At 39.1% G+C, this 17,540-nt stretch overlaps 1 protein-coding gene across 3 annotated transcripts in view; it reads right to left on the bottom strand.

Annotated features, from left to right (window-relative positions):
* The window catches only part of LOC101852539 (cytochrome P450 4V2), a 38,583-nt gene continuing 21,043 nt past the window's right edge, over window positions 1-17,540 (bottom strand). For all 3 annotated transcript variants that reach the window (XM_005095086.3, XM_013080674.2, XM_035968893.1), the window contains 8 exons: window positions 16,232-16,298; window positions 10,839-10,965; window positions 9,634-9,831; window positions 8,029-8,131; window positions 4,061-4,128; window positions 3,225-3,291; window positions 1,463-1,642; window positions 1-370 (listed from right to left, as the gene is read on the bottom strand). In XM_005095086.3, the coding sequence (XP_005095143.1) occupies window positions 201-370; window positions 1,463-1,642; window positions 3,225-3,291; window positions 4,061-4,128; window positions 8,029-8,131; window positions 9,634-9,831; window positions 10,839-10,965; window positions 16,232-16,298 (980 nt within the window). In that variant the 3' untranslated portion in view covers window positions 1-200. The remainder of the gene's footprint in view (window positions 371-1,462; window positions 1,643-3,224; window positions 3,292-4,060; window positions 4,129-8,028; window positions 8,132-9,633; window positions 9,832-10,838; window positions 10,966-16,231; window positions 16,299-17,540) is intronic.

Here is a 17,540-nt window from a genome sequence, read left to right as displayed (position 1 = left end):
TTTTTGGTAATTTCCCCTTTGCATTTCTTTAGCCGGAACTTGCCTACAGCGGGATTTTTCTTCTGGAACCAAAATGTCCCGCTATAACCGTGTTCTGCTGTAAATATGTCACCATTTGTCTGCACTCACAAGGTAAATATAAATTTAACAAGAGAGCTACATTATGATTCCATTAATACCATGCTGCCAGTCCCTGAGTCTTAGGCTGCCTTGGTGCGATGTTTCAGCTCAACTAGTATTCCTATTTCTGGTCTCAAGATAAGGTCTCCAACAGGCCTCAAATCTTCTCTCTGCTGAGTGGACTTGACGGAAAACTTCCTGAATATATGCGACAAAACAGTTTTCTCCTCCATCAAAGCAAACTTTTGTCCTGGAAAAAAAAATGATAACCATAACATGTTTGGGAGAGTGCGTTTGTAAATCTTGAAACATTTTTATTTCATCTTTAGAACATAAATGATATTATAATGCTCCTTCAGAGCCCATGAAGCCTTTATGGGCAACATAGCCCCATTCATTAACACAACTTAAATTATTCAGGAGGCATGCTGTTTCCACCTCGCATGTCAGGGACAATGCAGGGGACATAAATAAACCAGCTTAAATAATACTCAATAAGATGTTGTGGAATCAGACACTTGTTAAAATAATGAAATCGAAGAAACTGGTATTTTTCCTCCAGTTTGGCAATTTCTTTCAAATTCTTTTTTTTTGGCTCAATACCTTTTAGGTCCATTAAAAAATACATTTCCATGTGAATTTTACTGAAACATGTTGATTAATGGCATGAAATATGTAAATTTTCAGTTTTCAAGGACTCTGAAGCTATAGAAGTTACTAAACTTTGGAGGCCATTTTCTCGATAATTTTACCTCTGAAACCTCCTTCAATTGCAAATATTTTGACTTCTATTCAAGATAAATGGGTGTTTTATTTCATAGAAAGCAAGGCAAATGAATATGCTTTCAGATGATACCAATAACGCCCAAACATTGATGAGTGCCTGATTCCACCACATCGTGACACAAATGTTTGCTCTACTCCCACTCATGTCTTTTATGTGAAAGGGAAAGAGTAATGATTATATCACGGACGTCATAGCTGAAGCTTGTCCTGGTTTTAATGGAGTGACGAGGAGCAGATGATGCTCACAGTTCTCCAGGTCAGGACCCATACGTTAACGCTTTGTAAGTAAATTACTCTTTGTCCATCTCTGTCTCTGTTGCCTTCTGTTTTTACAGTGAGACCTCTTATCAGTACCACTTCAACAACCCTGTTCTCCTGTTTAGGGATACGAAAACTTTGAATCTCATACCCTAAAATAGAGGCAGAACAGCATTATCTTTACATAATCTCTCCAAAATCAAAAACACTGATTTCAAATAGTTTCATATCATCTTATTTGGTTTTCCATTCTTTACGTCTTTGACAAATCTTGCGTTGAAGGAACTCTCCAACTTACCAATGCAGTTGCGAGGTCCGGCTGAAAAAGGCACATAGCCATAGGGGTGTCTGTTCTTACAGTTTTCCAACAAAAATCTTTCTGGATTGAAAACTTCTGGGTCAGGGAATATCTCTGGGTCCCGGTGAAGAGCTGTGGTCACTACAACAACTGTAGTGCCTTTGGGGATTGTGTATTCTCCTGGGGAGAGGACATCAAAGATGTTTTTATTTCATGAGGACAGAAGGTACTGTTGATTCTGAAACAATTGTTCTTCTCTATACTAATGACAAGGATCTAGAATGATCAAGAATAAAATTCCCAGTGGAAGATTAACTCACTGAAGACTGAAGGATTTTACTATGTACAAGCCCCGAAGACTGAAGGTTTTTAAAAAAAATTATATAAAATCTGAACCATTGAACCAATTGCAATGCCCTTTTGATACAATGAAGAACATCACAAGAACAATAAATATGCTAAAGTACAAGTCTCTATTTCTGCTAGATTATTTGTCATGATTTTTTTAAAAAACGTTTAAAATTCAAAGATCAACAAATTTACGAATAAGAAAATAAGAGATGCCATATATAGAGAATGACGATCCCGCGTTTTCCACTGGAACCGTCTCACAGAACCTATGGGCCATCCTGTGTATTTAACAAGAAACGTCTTCAGTGAGTTAAAATATGTAATTCAACGCCGGTCCAAGACATCCCAGTCAATCTACTATCTAAAGGGAATTGAGAATGCATCAGAAGACCAAAACGTTAACCATATATGACCTATATCTGTGTTTCTTTCAAAGATACCAGGAGCAGCTGACAGTCGTTTCTACTGGAGTGGGAGGTCCTTTGCCTTTCAAGGAGCCATATATATATATTTTGTAAGGCACTTTTTTTCTATTCCGGCATATATAGTTTCTAACGAAAGGTCAAGCTAACGCCGACGTCTTCACATGTAAGCTTTCCAAAAAGACGTATTTGACCTAAACTCAACTGAATCTTTGTAAAAAAATGATTGATACAAGCAGTTAACATTTAATAACCAAATAAAGACAAGGTTCCATATCCATCTTTTGATTGTAGAAAAATACAAGCCACAAACTATTTCTAAATGCTTCTTTCCGAGTCTGTCACTAAATCAGCTGATACAGTAAATGATTCCCACAGGTCTATCAACTGTCATCATGGCCATGTTCGTCCATTGGTACCCTACTCCTTGCTACAACATGCCTCCATCTTCCCCAGCTCTGCTTCGATAAATTATTTTTAAAAGTTGTAGACCACAGTCGAAGTTAACATTTTCATCATAATACTAATAGTAATAGCATGTTGGAGGTCTTCCCTTATTTGTCTTTGCCTCAACTTTGTCCTACAGAACATTTGACATCATCAGGTCTGTGTTTATGTTTGTGTGACCACAGTACTCGAGTCTCCTTTTCGTGATCTTAGAAAGCATACTACACTGTGTATCATGTTCTTTCAGGACAATTTCATTTGTTCTTTTATCTGTTCATTTGACCTGAAGCAATCTTCTAGAAAACTTGGTTACGCTCTTGTAACACCTCTGATCTTCGGCACTTATATGACCTTATTGTGTTCCAAGTGCCATAAAACACTTACTAGAACTAAAAAAAGAAAACCTGGTTTAAGCTGAGAAAAAAAAGTCTTATCTCCTTTAACAGTTATCAGATAATAAGACAGCAGGAAATGATTTCTAAAAATATTATGGTTAGCCTTGGGTCAGAACCAAGACATATCAGGGTTGGGAAGACTCTTACCAAGTTGAAGGTCACCAGTGATTGATCGGGCAAACAAAGGCACAGAAGGGAAAAGCCTCAAAGCTTCCTATGAAAGAAAATGTGAAATAACCTTGTGACTGTTACCTGAATAGTCTTAACTTTAACAATGGCATTTATTATGGAATATACATTTGAAATGGTCATTGGTCTTGGGACTATCAATGAAACTGCATAAAAAACACAAACAGCAACAACAAAAAGGAAAAAACCCAGATGAAATGGCAGTATAGAACAGTAACAACTATAAAAACAAAAATGACAACAGTAAAATCTGTAATATAAGATGGTGAAGATTATAATGACAATGTCAATGATGGTGTAAAAAAAGGGGACAAAGCAAAGAGATAAGTTACTACTAATCTAGATGAAAGCAATTTATAAATTACTGCGATAACCATACTCGGCTATTGATACATTACATTTATAATAACTCCTGACACTGGGGGCGTTTTCTCACTTTCAATTCTTTTCAAGAGTTTCACACCCTATTACTGACAAAACAGGAGGAACCTGAGCCCTCACTGGAACCATAGGGGATCTATCAGAAGGAAAAAAACACTCATGAAGCTGTTGTTTGGGTGAGCACTTATTTTTGTTGTAACAAAGAGGAAAAGCAGGCACAATTTTTGTCTGTTGCAGCACATGAAATAGACATTGATGTAAACAGATGTACACTCTCACGCATGCACGCACACACACACACACACACACACACACACACACACACACACTCACTCACGTATGCAGACACACACATTGAAACAGATACACATACACACACATACACACACACACACACACAGCCCTGAACTGACCTTGATGCAACACTCCAGATACTTCAATTCCTTGAGATCCTCAGCAGTCACATCTCTGTCATCATTTCCTGACAACAAAGGCAAAGATAAAAACATTAACATACCCTTGCAAAAGTAAATTGTGCATAAAACAAGAGGCAATAACAGTAAGATCGCAGTGAGAAAAAAAAATTGGCCGGTGCTACTCGCCTGATGTTTGGTGACTGGCGTCAGGCTACTCACCCGATGTTGGGTGGTTAGCACCAGGCTACTCGCCCGATGTTGGGTGCTCGCCCGATGTTGGGTGATTAGCACCAGGCTACTCGCCCGATGTATGGTGGTTAGCGCTAGGCTACTCGCCCGATGTTGGGCGGTTAGCGCCAGGCTACTCGTCCGATGTGGGGTGGCTAGCGTCAGGCTAGTCGACCGACTACGGTCAAGTACCCTGACGCTACTGGCCCGTGGGGATTTCTGCAACCTCTGGTGGCAAGCATTTTCTGCCTACCTGGAGTCGGTCACCTAGATCTAGTCTTAGTCTTATACGGGGTGCCCATTACGGCTAGATCGGGCCGATCACCCGACTCAATCGCCTGAAACTGAAAACAAACAAGCTGAGTCGGGCCATCCCATCCGTAGTGGGCACCCCGTATTAGGTAGCGTAAACACCGCCTCGCGGCCTTCCGAGCGACATGAAGCTATTGACAGCACCTAGCGCCTAGCACATCTCTGCGATTGGCCCAAAATAGATCATAGATGATGTTTTTCCGCCATCTATTATCTATTTTTGTCGTCTTCCGAGGTTTACCTCGCGAGTTGACTACATTGTTGTAGATCCCCTAGATCTATCACCCTTCATTAATTATTTAGATTCTATATCATTCATCGGAATGCCGGTGACAAAGTTACTAGCAATAGAAATGCAGCGTCATGATGTTATTAAATATTGTCTAACTACTACCAAGATATGTGAAGGGTGCTGACTAAATGAGTTACTTCTCGGATTCGAGCCCTATGGAAATCGCTACATCACGCTTATAGATGAAGTTTTTACAATTTTTAACTAGGAAATAATATAAGGCATGCTTTACTTAAAGAATACGACATCAATAGAAAATCTACAAATTTGGCCCTGGTGTTGATTTTGGGCTAATATCTCCATTTGTGGATTGTGAGAAGTAACTCATTTTGTCAGCACGCCTCACATATTTCAATTGACCTATCTCGCGTCTGAACGAGACTTGGGCGCTAGATCTAACCCGTCTTCTTAGCGCGTGACGGCCCGTGATACGAGTGTAAACAAACGTTCCAGCAGTAGCACGGAGATGAAAGCGATAAATTTTGTCATCGGGCAGAGAGAGAAAGAGAGAGAGGAGGAGGGGGGGGGGGGGAGAAGAAAGAAAGAGATAGAGAGAGTGAGAACGAGAAAGAGAGAGAGAGAGAGTGAGAACGAGAAAGAGAGAGAGAGAGTGAGAACGAGAAAGAGAGAGAGAGTGAGTGAGAACGAGAAAAAAAAAAAGAGAGAGAGAGAGAGAGAGAGAGAGAGAGAGAGAGAGAGAGAGAAAGAGAGAGAGAGAGAGGAGGGGGGTGTTTTTGTTATTAAAATTATTGATTCCTGTCGTTTTCTCTCTGTGTCTGTTCACAAGCTGACCAGGTGCAATACAGTCATTATTGTATACATTACGGCCAGTCCCACTGTCATACATGACATGTATTATAATAATGTCAATTTGATCTGATAGTTGCAGTCAGAGTCAAACTTTCACGTTAGAACCGATCCGACTCTTGACTTGGAGGACAAGGAGTGACCGAGCGAGTGACTGAATCTTGCGTGATTGATCACGCGAATTTTAAAGGAGCATGGTAAATGCGCAGAAATCCCCAAGGGCCGGAAGCCGCAGGCCAGGCGGGGCTAATCGACCGAATTCGTTCGCCCGGAACATGTGCAGAAACCCTAGATCGGGCGAGTAGCCCGGCGGTAGTCACCCGACATCGGGCGAGTAGCCACTCCGAAAAAAATTCTGCCCGACAGGGAAATGGGCCACATGTAACACAACTCCGTGGAATCAGGTGCTCGTTAATTTTGGAATATATTGAGTTATTGGTGTCATTTTAAAGCCTGTTCATTTGCTTTGCTTTGGTTGAAAAAGTTACTCATGTACCTTAAAAAGAAATCGAGATATTTGTGATTGGGGGGGGGGGGGGGGGAGTATATTACTGTGCTCGTAACTGCATAAGGTCATCTGAGCGCGCAGGACACATTAAACATTTTCAGTTGGTAGGAAATTTTGAATTTCCCCGGGTGGCGTCTGAAGCCTACCCTTATTGATTTTAGACCACAAAGGGATCTCTAACCCTCGTCCTGCGGGAGCTGGGTTTATGTAGCCCGATAAGCGTATTTCGGCACCTCGCATATGTTCTAGTCCCGAATCAGTGTAGCCCCTGGCTCAGCGCGCACGCAGCGTGCATCATCTTACGTGTCACTCGGGTCACGAGTTGGATCTCCATTCACGCAAGTCAAGTGTGTGTGCATCAGTCTGCTTGAGTTTGTGTGCATTTGTAGCCTTCTTCTAGAACTGCCTGTGTTGGTTCGTAATCGAGGCATACGTCTCATTCAAAACATGCCAAGTTGGTAGCTCTAGATGTTCGTCCAATGAAATTATAGAAGAAATTGACCCACTTAGCCATGAGGAGCTCGAAAGGATAGTCAGGAAACAAGACTTCCATTTTTCTATACAAAACCTTTCAAACGAGCTTGATTTTGTATCAAATGGTACTACCTGATAAAAAATAAGCTTGTTTGATAGTTTTGAATACCATTGTGCAGGTACAAAGAACAATTTGAGTGTAAAACATTCGGAAATTGACCTATATTATCCCCTTTCGAACCTCAGGTCATTCATAACAACAAGAGCGTCCAGAAAGGTTATTTGAATGGGCGTAACTACTCATAATGTCTTATCAGCTTGTGAGAGGGGGTTATTCATGTGTTTGTAACACTTTATAAACAGAAAGCTATGAAAGATAGAGCGTTATTTTCATCATTGATTAACACACTCCCGCGGTATTCATGGCGAAAACACACGTTTCTCGGTGCGCGCGCTGTACACTAACAGTACACACTGAGTGACCCCGGCGGCCTGCCCGGCACGTCCGACGTAATTGGTTGCTGATAAAATTTGCATCTCGGCACAGACGCAGGACAAGAGTTAACATGCGCAACTTACACACGGGACCTCTGAGATTTTGTTGATTTTTCCTACCAGAAGATCAGTCGTGTGGCTGAAAGACAGCAGTAAGAAGGAGCCAAGGAGTAGCAGTAGAAAAGCTGCAGAAAGAGTCAGGAGCCTAAAGGAGGGGGCCAAAGAGGTGAGGGGGTGGGGGCAGAAAGTGGAGACAAAAGCAGACGATAGAACATTGCTAGAGAGCAGGAAAGGAGGTGAAAGGAGACAATTTTAGAGAAAAAAATTTTTCGGTCGCTACCTGGATTTGAACCCGGGACCTTTGAATGAGAGGCAAACACCTTAACCCCTAAGCCACGAGAGAGCCCCCATATTTGCGATTGAAGGAGGTGGGGTTGGCTGGTTTTAGAGGTGAAACTAGCGAGAAAATTTCTGCCACAGTTTGGTAACTGCAATAGCTTGAGAGTACTCGGAAACTAAAAATGTATATATTTTGTGCCTTTACTCAAGGCTTTTTTCGGTAAACGGAAATGTATCTTTATATGGACATAAAAAGTGTTCAGTCAAAAAACAAAAATTCAATAAAAATAGCCAAACTTGCGGAAAAATGCCTGTTTCTTAAATTTCGCTTTGTTTGACGAGCGCCTGTGAGCACTACTGGAAGTGAAAGCTACAGTTAAATCCTCCAGGGTTTGAGCGCCAGAAAAAAGAACTTTCAAAGACGGATAACAGAAAACAGAAGATAAGGGTGTCATAACGGTTGACTAATAAGAACCTACAAAAAGAATCAAAATACGAAAAGTAACATACCAAATACTCTGTCCAACTCCTCATGCACTTTGGCCTGCACTTCTGGGTTGGCTCCGATAAGGTGTGTAGCCCAATTCATAGCTGCTGCCGTTGTATCATGACCCTAGATATTTATAAATAACAAATCAAATTTGGTCACTGTATAGAACATCAGCTTCACTGCATACCAAAAGACATTAACACGAACTCTGAAATACAACGGGATTTTAAGATAAGATAAGATAAGATAAGATCATACTTTATTGCCCCAGAGGGAAATTTTTCTTGGCTGTACAGGACCGTAAAAACACATGCAGGTATACATAGAAATTTAAATTATATACTACTCTCATTTAAATTAAATATGAAAGAAAAGTAGAGTGGACAAATGTAATATAACATTAGATGCATCATCATTTTATTGCTGCTATAGACATTTTTCAATTGCTGGACTTTGATTTAAATTTTAGATTACAATATTGATGTGCTTCCACACAGCTGAACACACAAACTTTATAAACTCATACCAAACAAATGTGCTTAGAAGCCAAATATTGTACTCACAAACTGAAAAATATGTGTGTGTGTGTGTGTTTGTGTGTGTGTGTGTGTGTGTGTGTGTGTGTGTGTTTGTGAGTGTGTGTGTGGGGGGGGGGGGTTGTGTGTGTGGGTGTGTGTGTGTATCTGTTTACATTCATACTAATTTCAAGTGTAGCTTCAGACAAAAATTGTGCCTGCTTTTGTTTGATTGAAGACCATAACTCAGCCATTAAAGAAATAGTGGGTATCGTACCAGTCCAACCACATATTGAAAAGCAAAGAATCAAATGGTTTTGACATTACACTCATACTTCTATCAATCAACTTGCCCTAAAATCCAATGACATACACAAAAGTCCCTGGCAGCAGAGAGGGAGGAAGATCAAGGAAAAGGTAAAGTTGCAACTTTCTGCCCCAGGAGGCTTTTCTCAGTTTGCAAAGACCCGATGTCTTTACCTCCCCATGACACCTCATGGTGTAGAAGGCAGAGATAAAGTGAACAAAGTAAAGTAAGTACTCATTCAATTCCTTTTCTTGAGGACTCACACTGTGTGAGCATTCCCATTTCCAAGTTCACAAAATCAGGACTAACAGGATGCAAAGACCACTGTATACACAAACACATATACGTACATAATATATACAGTGAAGTCTTTTTTAAAAAAATGTTGTAGTAAGCATTTTACCATACTTGCAACATACATTAATCAGGTCATATACGAGAACCTTCGTAAATTCTGAAGATTAGAGGAGTCACTAGAGAGTAACAAACGCAAAAAAACAGAAAGAGGGGAGACAGGGATGATAGATGTTTGACAGGAAAGAAGGAGCAAACGACACCGGAGCAGCTGCCAATCACTCGCTCACAGTTGAGTCTGCTTTATTTCGGCATGTTTTTTTTATTTAAAGAGATTGTTCAAATAGTGATGAATATTGACAGCACAGAGTTCAAGACTGGACTTTAGTGCCTTACCGTCTTTAGCATGAATCCAGGATGAATTTCCCCGCAAATACCTTACCCACTGGACTGAGAAAAACATATAAATGCTAGTTGAAAAAATGAAAAAAACAAAAAACCCTGCTCACCTCAAACATGAAAGTATCCACTTCTTCCCGTATGTCTTGAATGTCTAACTTGGTCAAGTTCTCCGACATGTACAACAGCATGTCCAAAAAGGCTAGCCGCACCTTTTTGTGTCCAGGCTCCACAGCTTCTCCAGTCAATTCCTTCCTCACAAGTTCAGCTTGTTTCTGGTCAAAATCTTTCAAGCGATCAGCAATGACCTGATATGTGAACAAAAACATTTGTTAAAGCATCGTGATGAAATCAGGCATTTGTCAAATTAATGAAATTGAAGACACTGTCATTTTTCTGTCCATTAGGCAATTTTTCTCAACATTTCTGTTTTTTGCCCAACATTTTTTATATTCATTAAAAAACACATTTGTGAGCCAGTAACTAACAAATGTTGACCAAAGGCATATAAAATGTAAATTTGCATTTTTCAAGGACATTCAGCTTTGGAAGTCACCAAACTTTGGCAACCATTTTCTCACAAATTTTACCTCTGACACTAAGCCATCCCCACCTCCTTCAATCACAAATATCTAGACTTCTATTCAAGGAAAATAGTTCTTTATTGAATCAAAACCAAGACAAATTAACATATATGCTTTAAGATAAAGCCAATAACTCCGTATGTCCAGAAATTGACGAGCACCTGATTCCACAAAGTCGTGACACATATTTGTTGAATCAAAGACACAGAAAATGGCAACAATTCTAAGTTGTTATTGTGGGGCACCAGAGGGTCAAAATCTTTCCTTAATCACAATGTTGTAACATAGAGTAGGATCCTATATCATGTGAGAGAAGAAGAAATTCAGTAAGTGCCACTACACTTACTTAATTGTTGCCATAGAAAAGTCTCCATCATGAATTTTGTTTGTTAAAACAGGGCAAAAACAAGAGCTATGAACATTCCTCCCAATTTATCCTTATGATTTGGGAAGAAAGTTTCAGTGACTACACTGAGAGAAGCATATGTCCAGAATATGCGGAATTAAGTTAGAAAAACTGCCACCTTTCAAAACACTCGGATATGCTAGATTTCAAGCACTCACTTTCATCCCACCCTGCTCCCCTTCACTCTTTGAAGACTTTGGAGTCAGTTGCTGTAATAATAACAATGTGATATTTTCATCTATTCCAGGAGTCTCAACTGATATAATGGAACTCGTTAACTCAGCACAAATCTTAAAACCTCAACATGAGAGTAGAGACAACTTACAGAGTTGGTGAAGTCGTGGAGGATTTTCAGCTTGTCCGCATGTTCTCTCCCATGTCCGATGATGCTGTACAGCAGGTCAGACCAGAACCAGGGCTTCCTCATCCGCCCATCTATCAGAGTGCTCATTCTGAAATTGTTTGAATGAACCGCAGAGTGAAATAATTCTCCAACTTTGACTGTATCAATTCGCTATCCTAGAATTACAAAATTCTATCCGCTTAGTACGGTACCTAGTTTTGAGAAATTTGGATAAAATTTTTTTTTAGTTTAACCACAGGTTAAGCTTTTGTTTTAATGCAATTCTTTGAACACTTCATCATGAATCCAAATAATGTTACAATGCTGATAGAGCAGATAGAACCTTATGGTCAACTTGAAACTCCCTAGTAACTCAACAGCCAAATACATCAGTAAAATCTTTGTAATTCTAAAGTAGCGATTTGAATTTTATGATTTATAACGTTACCTGCTACATTTCACCTCATAAGAAATGTAGAGGAAAAGTAGAAAGAGAAAAACCACATCCCAAGATTCTTTAAGAGTCCTGACTATCAAACCTAATGTCCTTTTCCAGTGAGATTGAGCCAGATGGGTGGAGAGCCATCAAATATCTCCAATAAACCATACTGCAAGGATGTCTACTACAGAATTAGAAAATGAGAACAACGGTAACCCGCGTAGCAGTCCAACATGACACCAAAAGAGTTAATTTCAGCCCACACCATTTTACCTATGTCTGGAAGGACAACTGATGATCTCTACTAGATATTTCAGAAGAATTGGGAACAGCCTAGTGAAGAGCCAATAAGCTATAACAAGCCATTTGGTGAAAGTTGGAGGTCCAGCTTATTATGAATACTGCAGTGTCTAGAGGAAGACTAAACATTTTTGTTTTAGTTATAGAGTTTAACAGAGCTTGCAACAAAATTAAGTTATATGAGTGCCAAAGATTAGAAGTATTACAAGAGAGTAACCAACACAAAAAAGAAGGTGGAGAGATAAGGACAATAGATATTTGATAGCAATGAAGGACAAATCACACCAGAGCACCCGCCAACCCGCCACAAGCGAAGACTAGGATCCTAAGGAATGAGCAGAGTTGACCTCGTGAGAGGATAGGAGTGAGAATGTCTAAAGATTGTTCCTATCATTACAGTTAAAATGGCTAACTATAGAGTTGCTCTCATTTACAACCATAGTTTTTAGTGCAAATTTTCTTCCCAAGGTCACAAAGTGCCCGTCAGCTTTACAACTTGGAAAAAGACGGTTGTTGACTGTTACCCAAAGAAGAGGAGTTTAAGACCAGGCCTCAAGAAAAAAGAAATTTTCTTTTCAATAATGTAAGTGTTATTACGCCCCTGTCAACACAACTTTTTAGATCCTGCCTGTCAGGACAGTCTGGGCTGACAAGAATACAACGTCACTAGTAGAAAGACAGAAAAATAAATGATCTGACTGAGAAGCGCTTAACCACTACACCACGGACGCCGACTAAAAATACATACCAGCTAAGACATATTATTATATCTAACATCTAAAAAGATACAAGTTGACCCAACAGAAAACAGATTATCGATCCTTTCCCAAGTTTTGTGACTTGCATTAGCCATCTTAGTCATGCCTACTATGCCATAGGTCTATACAAAACCAAGGACCAAGAGTGTTTGCTTACCTACTAAGAAAGGCAAAATGTACTATACAGCAAAATAAGAAATAATAGAGGAGTACAGGTATCAGAGAAGGTGTAACCAAGGTACTTATACCTGTAAAACATAAAATGCCCTAAAACATAATACAAAAATAAAAGCTTTAAAGAAAACTAAAAAAACCCAATTCATATTAAAACAAATGAAAAACAATGCGGCATCAAAATACAAAGACAGATAAATCGACAAGGATAGTTGGTGGCAACCAAGAATTGGACAGGTAGAGGAAAGCCAGTGATCAGATGGCAAGTTGATAAAAGGAAGAAGAATGTTCACATAACGCCACCAGCTTGGACCAATGATACGTAGACAACAAAGTGCATGGTTCAAGGCTCAACATTGTACGACTGTTTATATATATAACTGTAACTTTGTAGGGTGGGTCATCGCATCACCTTTACTATTGTGATAAAGGATGAGACAAATTGAGATATTATATGGGAACTTTCCACCGTGCTAAAATTAATCTTTTTACCCTTGGGGTTATGAACCCTGATTTAGTTCAACTGAATTGTATACAAAATCAGGCTTTTGTTGACATCATATTTCACCCGGTACAATTGTTCACCCTTGGTTATCTTTAGATAAAACCACGTCCAGTGCTGAAGCAGAGTCAAGTACCAGTCCAACTGATAGGAAAAGTCCCTTGCTGGAGTGTACGTGACACAAATACTAAAATTATGAACAGACAAGGGGTACCCAGAATAAGATCTGTTTCGAATGAAGAGAATAATAGTAATCACTTACCCCCAAATTATACATTTCACGATATCTGCCAGACTTTATTAATACAGTGTAAAGAGCATAAAGCTTGCTGTCGAGCGGAGGTATGCGCTGTACAAATGTATGCTATTTATTCTTCTTCTTCTTCTATATTTTGACACAATTGCCTCAGTTATTCACACATTTTTCATTGCCCGAAGCAAGTTTCTTAACAAACTCTTCATAAAAAGTTGCAACCAGTGAGCCAACTAGAATTTCAATTCTTCTTGCAACTTGTCCTCTGAGTCAAACTGCTGACCACCTAAAAACTGCTTCAGAAGCAAAAACAATAAATAGTCAATTGGTGCCAATTCAGGGCAGTAAGATGATTGCTTCAACAGTTCCCATCTGAATTTTCATATCTGAGTCTGAACAGAGGTGCTGTCATGAAGCAAAACAACATCAGAGCTCAACACCCCATATCTTTTGTTTTGACTTGCTGTGTGCAATTTCTGAGGGATATTGTAAACATAAAAAATAACTGTTGCTCTATTTGGCAAGAAATCCATCAATTAATTGAATTCCAGCCTGTCTCAGAACACTGCGCTCATGATTTTCTTCTTTCAAATAGTTTATTAGAATCATTTTCCAGTACAGGCAAATCTGTATGCTTCTCACTGTTTCGACTGCTCCTTTGACTCAGGTGTGACATGACGTATTTAAGTTTTATCCCTTATGAGAATGTGGCTCGGAAGTGTATCTCCTTCAGTGTAATATCGTGCTAGAATAGTAGAAGCACATGTTTATCGTTAATCTTTGCTGTTTGTACGAACATCTTGGGAACCCAGGGAGCACACAACTTTCGATATATGCTAAATGGTCCTTAACAATTTCATGCAGAAGACTCCTTGAAATTTCAGGAAAACAGAGGGAACAGGAAGAGAATATAAAGTGTCTGTCCTAATAAATCTCTTCATTGATTTTGTTTTCTACTTTCTCATTTCCTGAAGATTGGTGTTCACTACTGGGTTTGTTTGTTCAAACGGACATTTTGTCTGTCATTCCATTTCCTTATCATACCCTCACTCATCACATTTTTGCCATACTGTTATCTGATGACGGTGTATCTTACTGCATTTTAAGCTCTGTGCATTCATGACACAAATCACTGATTGAATCTCACACTTGCTAGCATTTTCTATATTTTCCTGCATGTTGGCAGAAGCTACCTTGAGAGCACACAAAACAAGCCAAATTGTGGAAGAAATAGTTAAAACGCAGGCTCTACTTTTTGACGTCTTGTCTGCTATCCTTACTCCAGCATTCCAGTGAAATAATTATTTCACAGTTCTTTCAAAAAGGATGGTTGAACTCACCATGGTATGCAATTGGGGGAAATCTGATGATGTGCAAGAATGGTCTGAAAAGAGGGCTTACTTTCTGTATGCACCTTGTGTAGTGCACATTATGGTCTGATCCAGAGTATTTTGGGGTCACTTTTAGAGGAGGAACAGTACTGCATCAATCAAGCAACAGCACAAGTCCACATATAAAAGGTCCTACGACTGTCTTACATCCTTGTTATCTTCTTTCTTCTATTTTTGACATTCTACTTCGGTTCTCATTTTTATGCACAGTATTTGACCTTTACAATCATTGCAATATTCAGACACAGACAGACATATCGGTTGATACACAGATGGACATGCAGATGAAAAAAGAGGTAGACATATAATGAAAGGATGCAGACAGATGGAATTTGCTGACACTGAAAACAAAAATGGTTGTCTCATTTTCTCTGCAACAGAGAAAAAAAGGTTTCAACATTTCCATTTTTTGAACGATATAATTGATCATCCTGGTATGACTTCAGCAGATTCTGTCATGAAATCAGAACATAGGTGAATATACCATAAGGAAGCATTAAAAGACTTGAAAAAAATCAATTACATTCTAAGCAAAATGTGTATAAGGTACAGGAAGTAAAAAAAAGGACCCATTTAGCGGGCAATAACTCTGTCATCTTTGCACCAATATCAACAAAACTTCGAACAAATAAAATTCAACCAAGGAGACATCAGCACAATATGATGAAAATCAACCACGTTCGAAAAATATCAATTTGTAAATATTTCAACCAAAATTGGATAAAGCACAAAACTTTACTTCTTAAAAGCATTCAGCTACAGGGGCTTGATCAGTTCACTCTGGTTTCAGGACGAGGATGGGACAAGCATGACTGTAACATCAGATGGATATCTCACCGTACTGAGAAAGTTTAGGAGAAGTTAAGGGAGGAGATGGTGTTATGCTGTTGAGGAGGCCTGGTTCTTGTGGGATGGGACCACACCCAAAGCATCATGAGTGACTGTGGCATGGTTTGGAGAACACCTTATAAGCCAAAAGCTCACAAGCGAATGGTCATCACATTTGCCCAACTTGAAGCCCCTTGATAATTTCCTTAAGGACTTTTTTGACAACCTTTACAGAAACAACCCACAAACAATCAAACAGTTGAAAATCAGTGTTAAACAGGAGGTCCAAACAATCGACCAGAAACATGCTACAATGTAATTCAAAATTTCCAATTATGTATCGGACCTTCTCGGGACAGAAATGGTCAATACTTGGAGCATATACTTCAAATAGCCACCACCATTCCTGAGTATTTTCGGCAATTCCAATCTTATATATATAAATGTGATCTTCAATCCACAAATGTTTATCCACAATATGTTTTTTTTTTTAAATAGCAGTTTTGTATTTTACTCAATTTTATTAGAAATGTTTAAAATCTGACATTTTTCAAACAAATAAATTGATTTTCTTCATATTGATGAATGTGATGTCCCCTGGTTGAAGTTCAAGGTTTTGTTGCAATTGGTCGAAAGATGACCACGTCATTTCCCTATAAATGGGTTCCTTTTTTTAGATACCCGGTATAAGCAGTCCGCCTTAATCTTTGAGCAGATCGAGAAAACTGACCTGTAAACAGCGTGGACATACTCAGAATCACTTTGCTGAGCATCAATGGTCTTGCCCATAGCGGTCTCTGCAGACAAAGAAGAACAGAAAAGTAGAAAAGACGACCAGATATCATTCTTAACATCTTGGATCCATTACTGATATGTCAGTTTTTTTTACTATAAAGATATACCTTTGTATCTGAATCCCACCTCCTGTACGACTCTAGGCTGTGTCTTTAGCCGACAATGTACACCACTCTAACAAGGATTCTGCAAGAGAATGCTGATCTAAACCAAAAGAACAGCCACGGGGAGTCCCCTCACCCTCTCAGTAGGCCAAAATACAATTATTCATGTTAAAAAAATAATGTCTGGTAAACATTAAGCCACTCCACCCCAAGTTTCAGGACAGTTTGACAATAACTCCTTTTTCTTTCATTTGATTTCCTGGGTTTCAACCCAAAAGCAAAAGCCTTCGGATGTTGACTGTCAGACTTTTGAAGTAGAGTATTCTCAGAATGAAGACCCTGTGAACTGTTACTCCATATCATGAGTAATTTCATGTGGCAGGTACCTTTAACCATTAAATAATTTAACCATTTCATAATAAACATGTCTCTATTTTGACAATAGCTCCATTACGATCCCCTTTTGGATATATGAAATTGGAGCTTTATACTTGGAGCAGTCTTCATTTAGAACACTGACACTATTTTACTAATCTAAAGGCAAGATCTTTTGTCTAAAAGAATAAAACTATCGGAACATGGAATATTTTGACTAAACACCTGTGAATTAGTAATGAAAAGGGGAATGGACCAATATACTCGTAGATAATAATGCTTGACAGTAAATACCAGTCAAACACTAATGACTTTTTTATGCATGATATGGGGGTCTCAATGTTGACAAGAAGAAAAAAACATAAAGGAATGTCTTTGTATTTGTAGGCCTACTTTTTTGTGACCCAGAGATATTAACGTTAAACGAGTTGAGCAGAGCAGCGCAGCGCAGATAATGGTGTCTTAACAAAACCCATAACTGTATTATCTTGAAACACAACAAAATATAACAATAGCTGTAAAAGTCTGGGAGGTTCGAGTGTGTGTGTGTGTGTTAATGTGTATGTGTGTTTGTGTATATATGTACGTATTGTGTGAGTGGGTGTATGTGTGTGTGTGTGTGTGTGTGTGTCTGAGTGTGTGTGTTTGAGTGTGTTTGTGTGTGTGTGTGTGTGCGTGTTTGTGTGTTTGTGTGTGTGTGTGTGTTTGTGTGTGTGTGTGTGTGCTTGTGTGTGTACGTATATCTATGTGTGACAGAGAAAAAGA

This window comes from Aplysia californica, unplaced genomic scaffold, assembly GCF_000002075.1.
Source record: "Aplysia californica isolate F4 #8 unplaced genomic scaffold, AplCal3.0 scaffold00095, whole genome shotgun sequence".
Classification (NCBI taxonomy): Eukaryota; Metazoa; Mollusca; class Gastropoda; order Aplysiida; family Aplysiidae; genus Aplysia; species Aplysia californica.
This window is presented reverse-complemented; position numbering and strand designations above follow the sequence as displayed.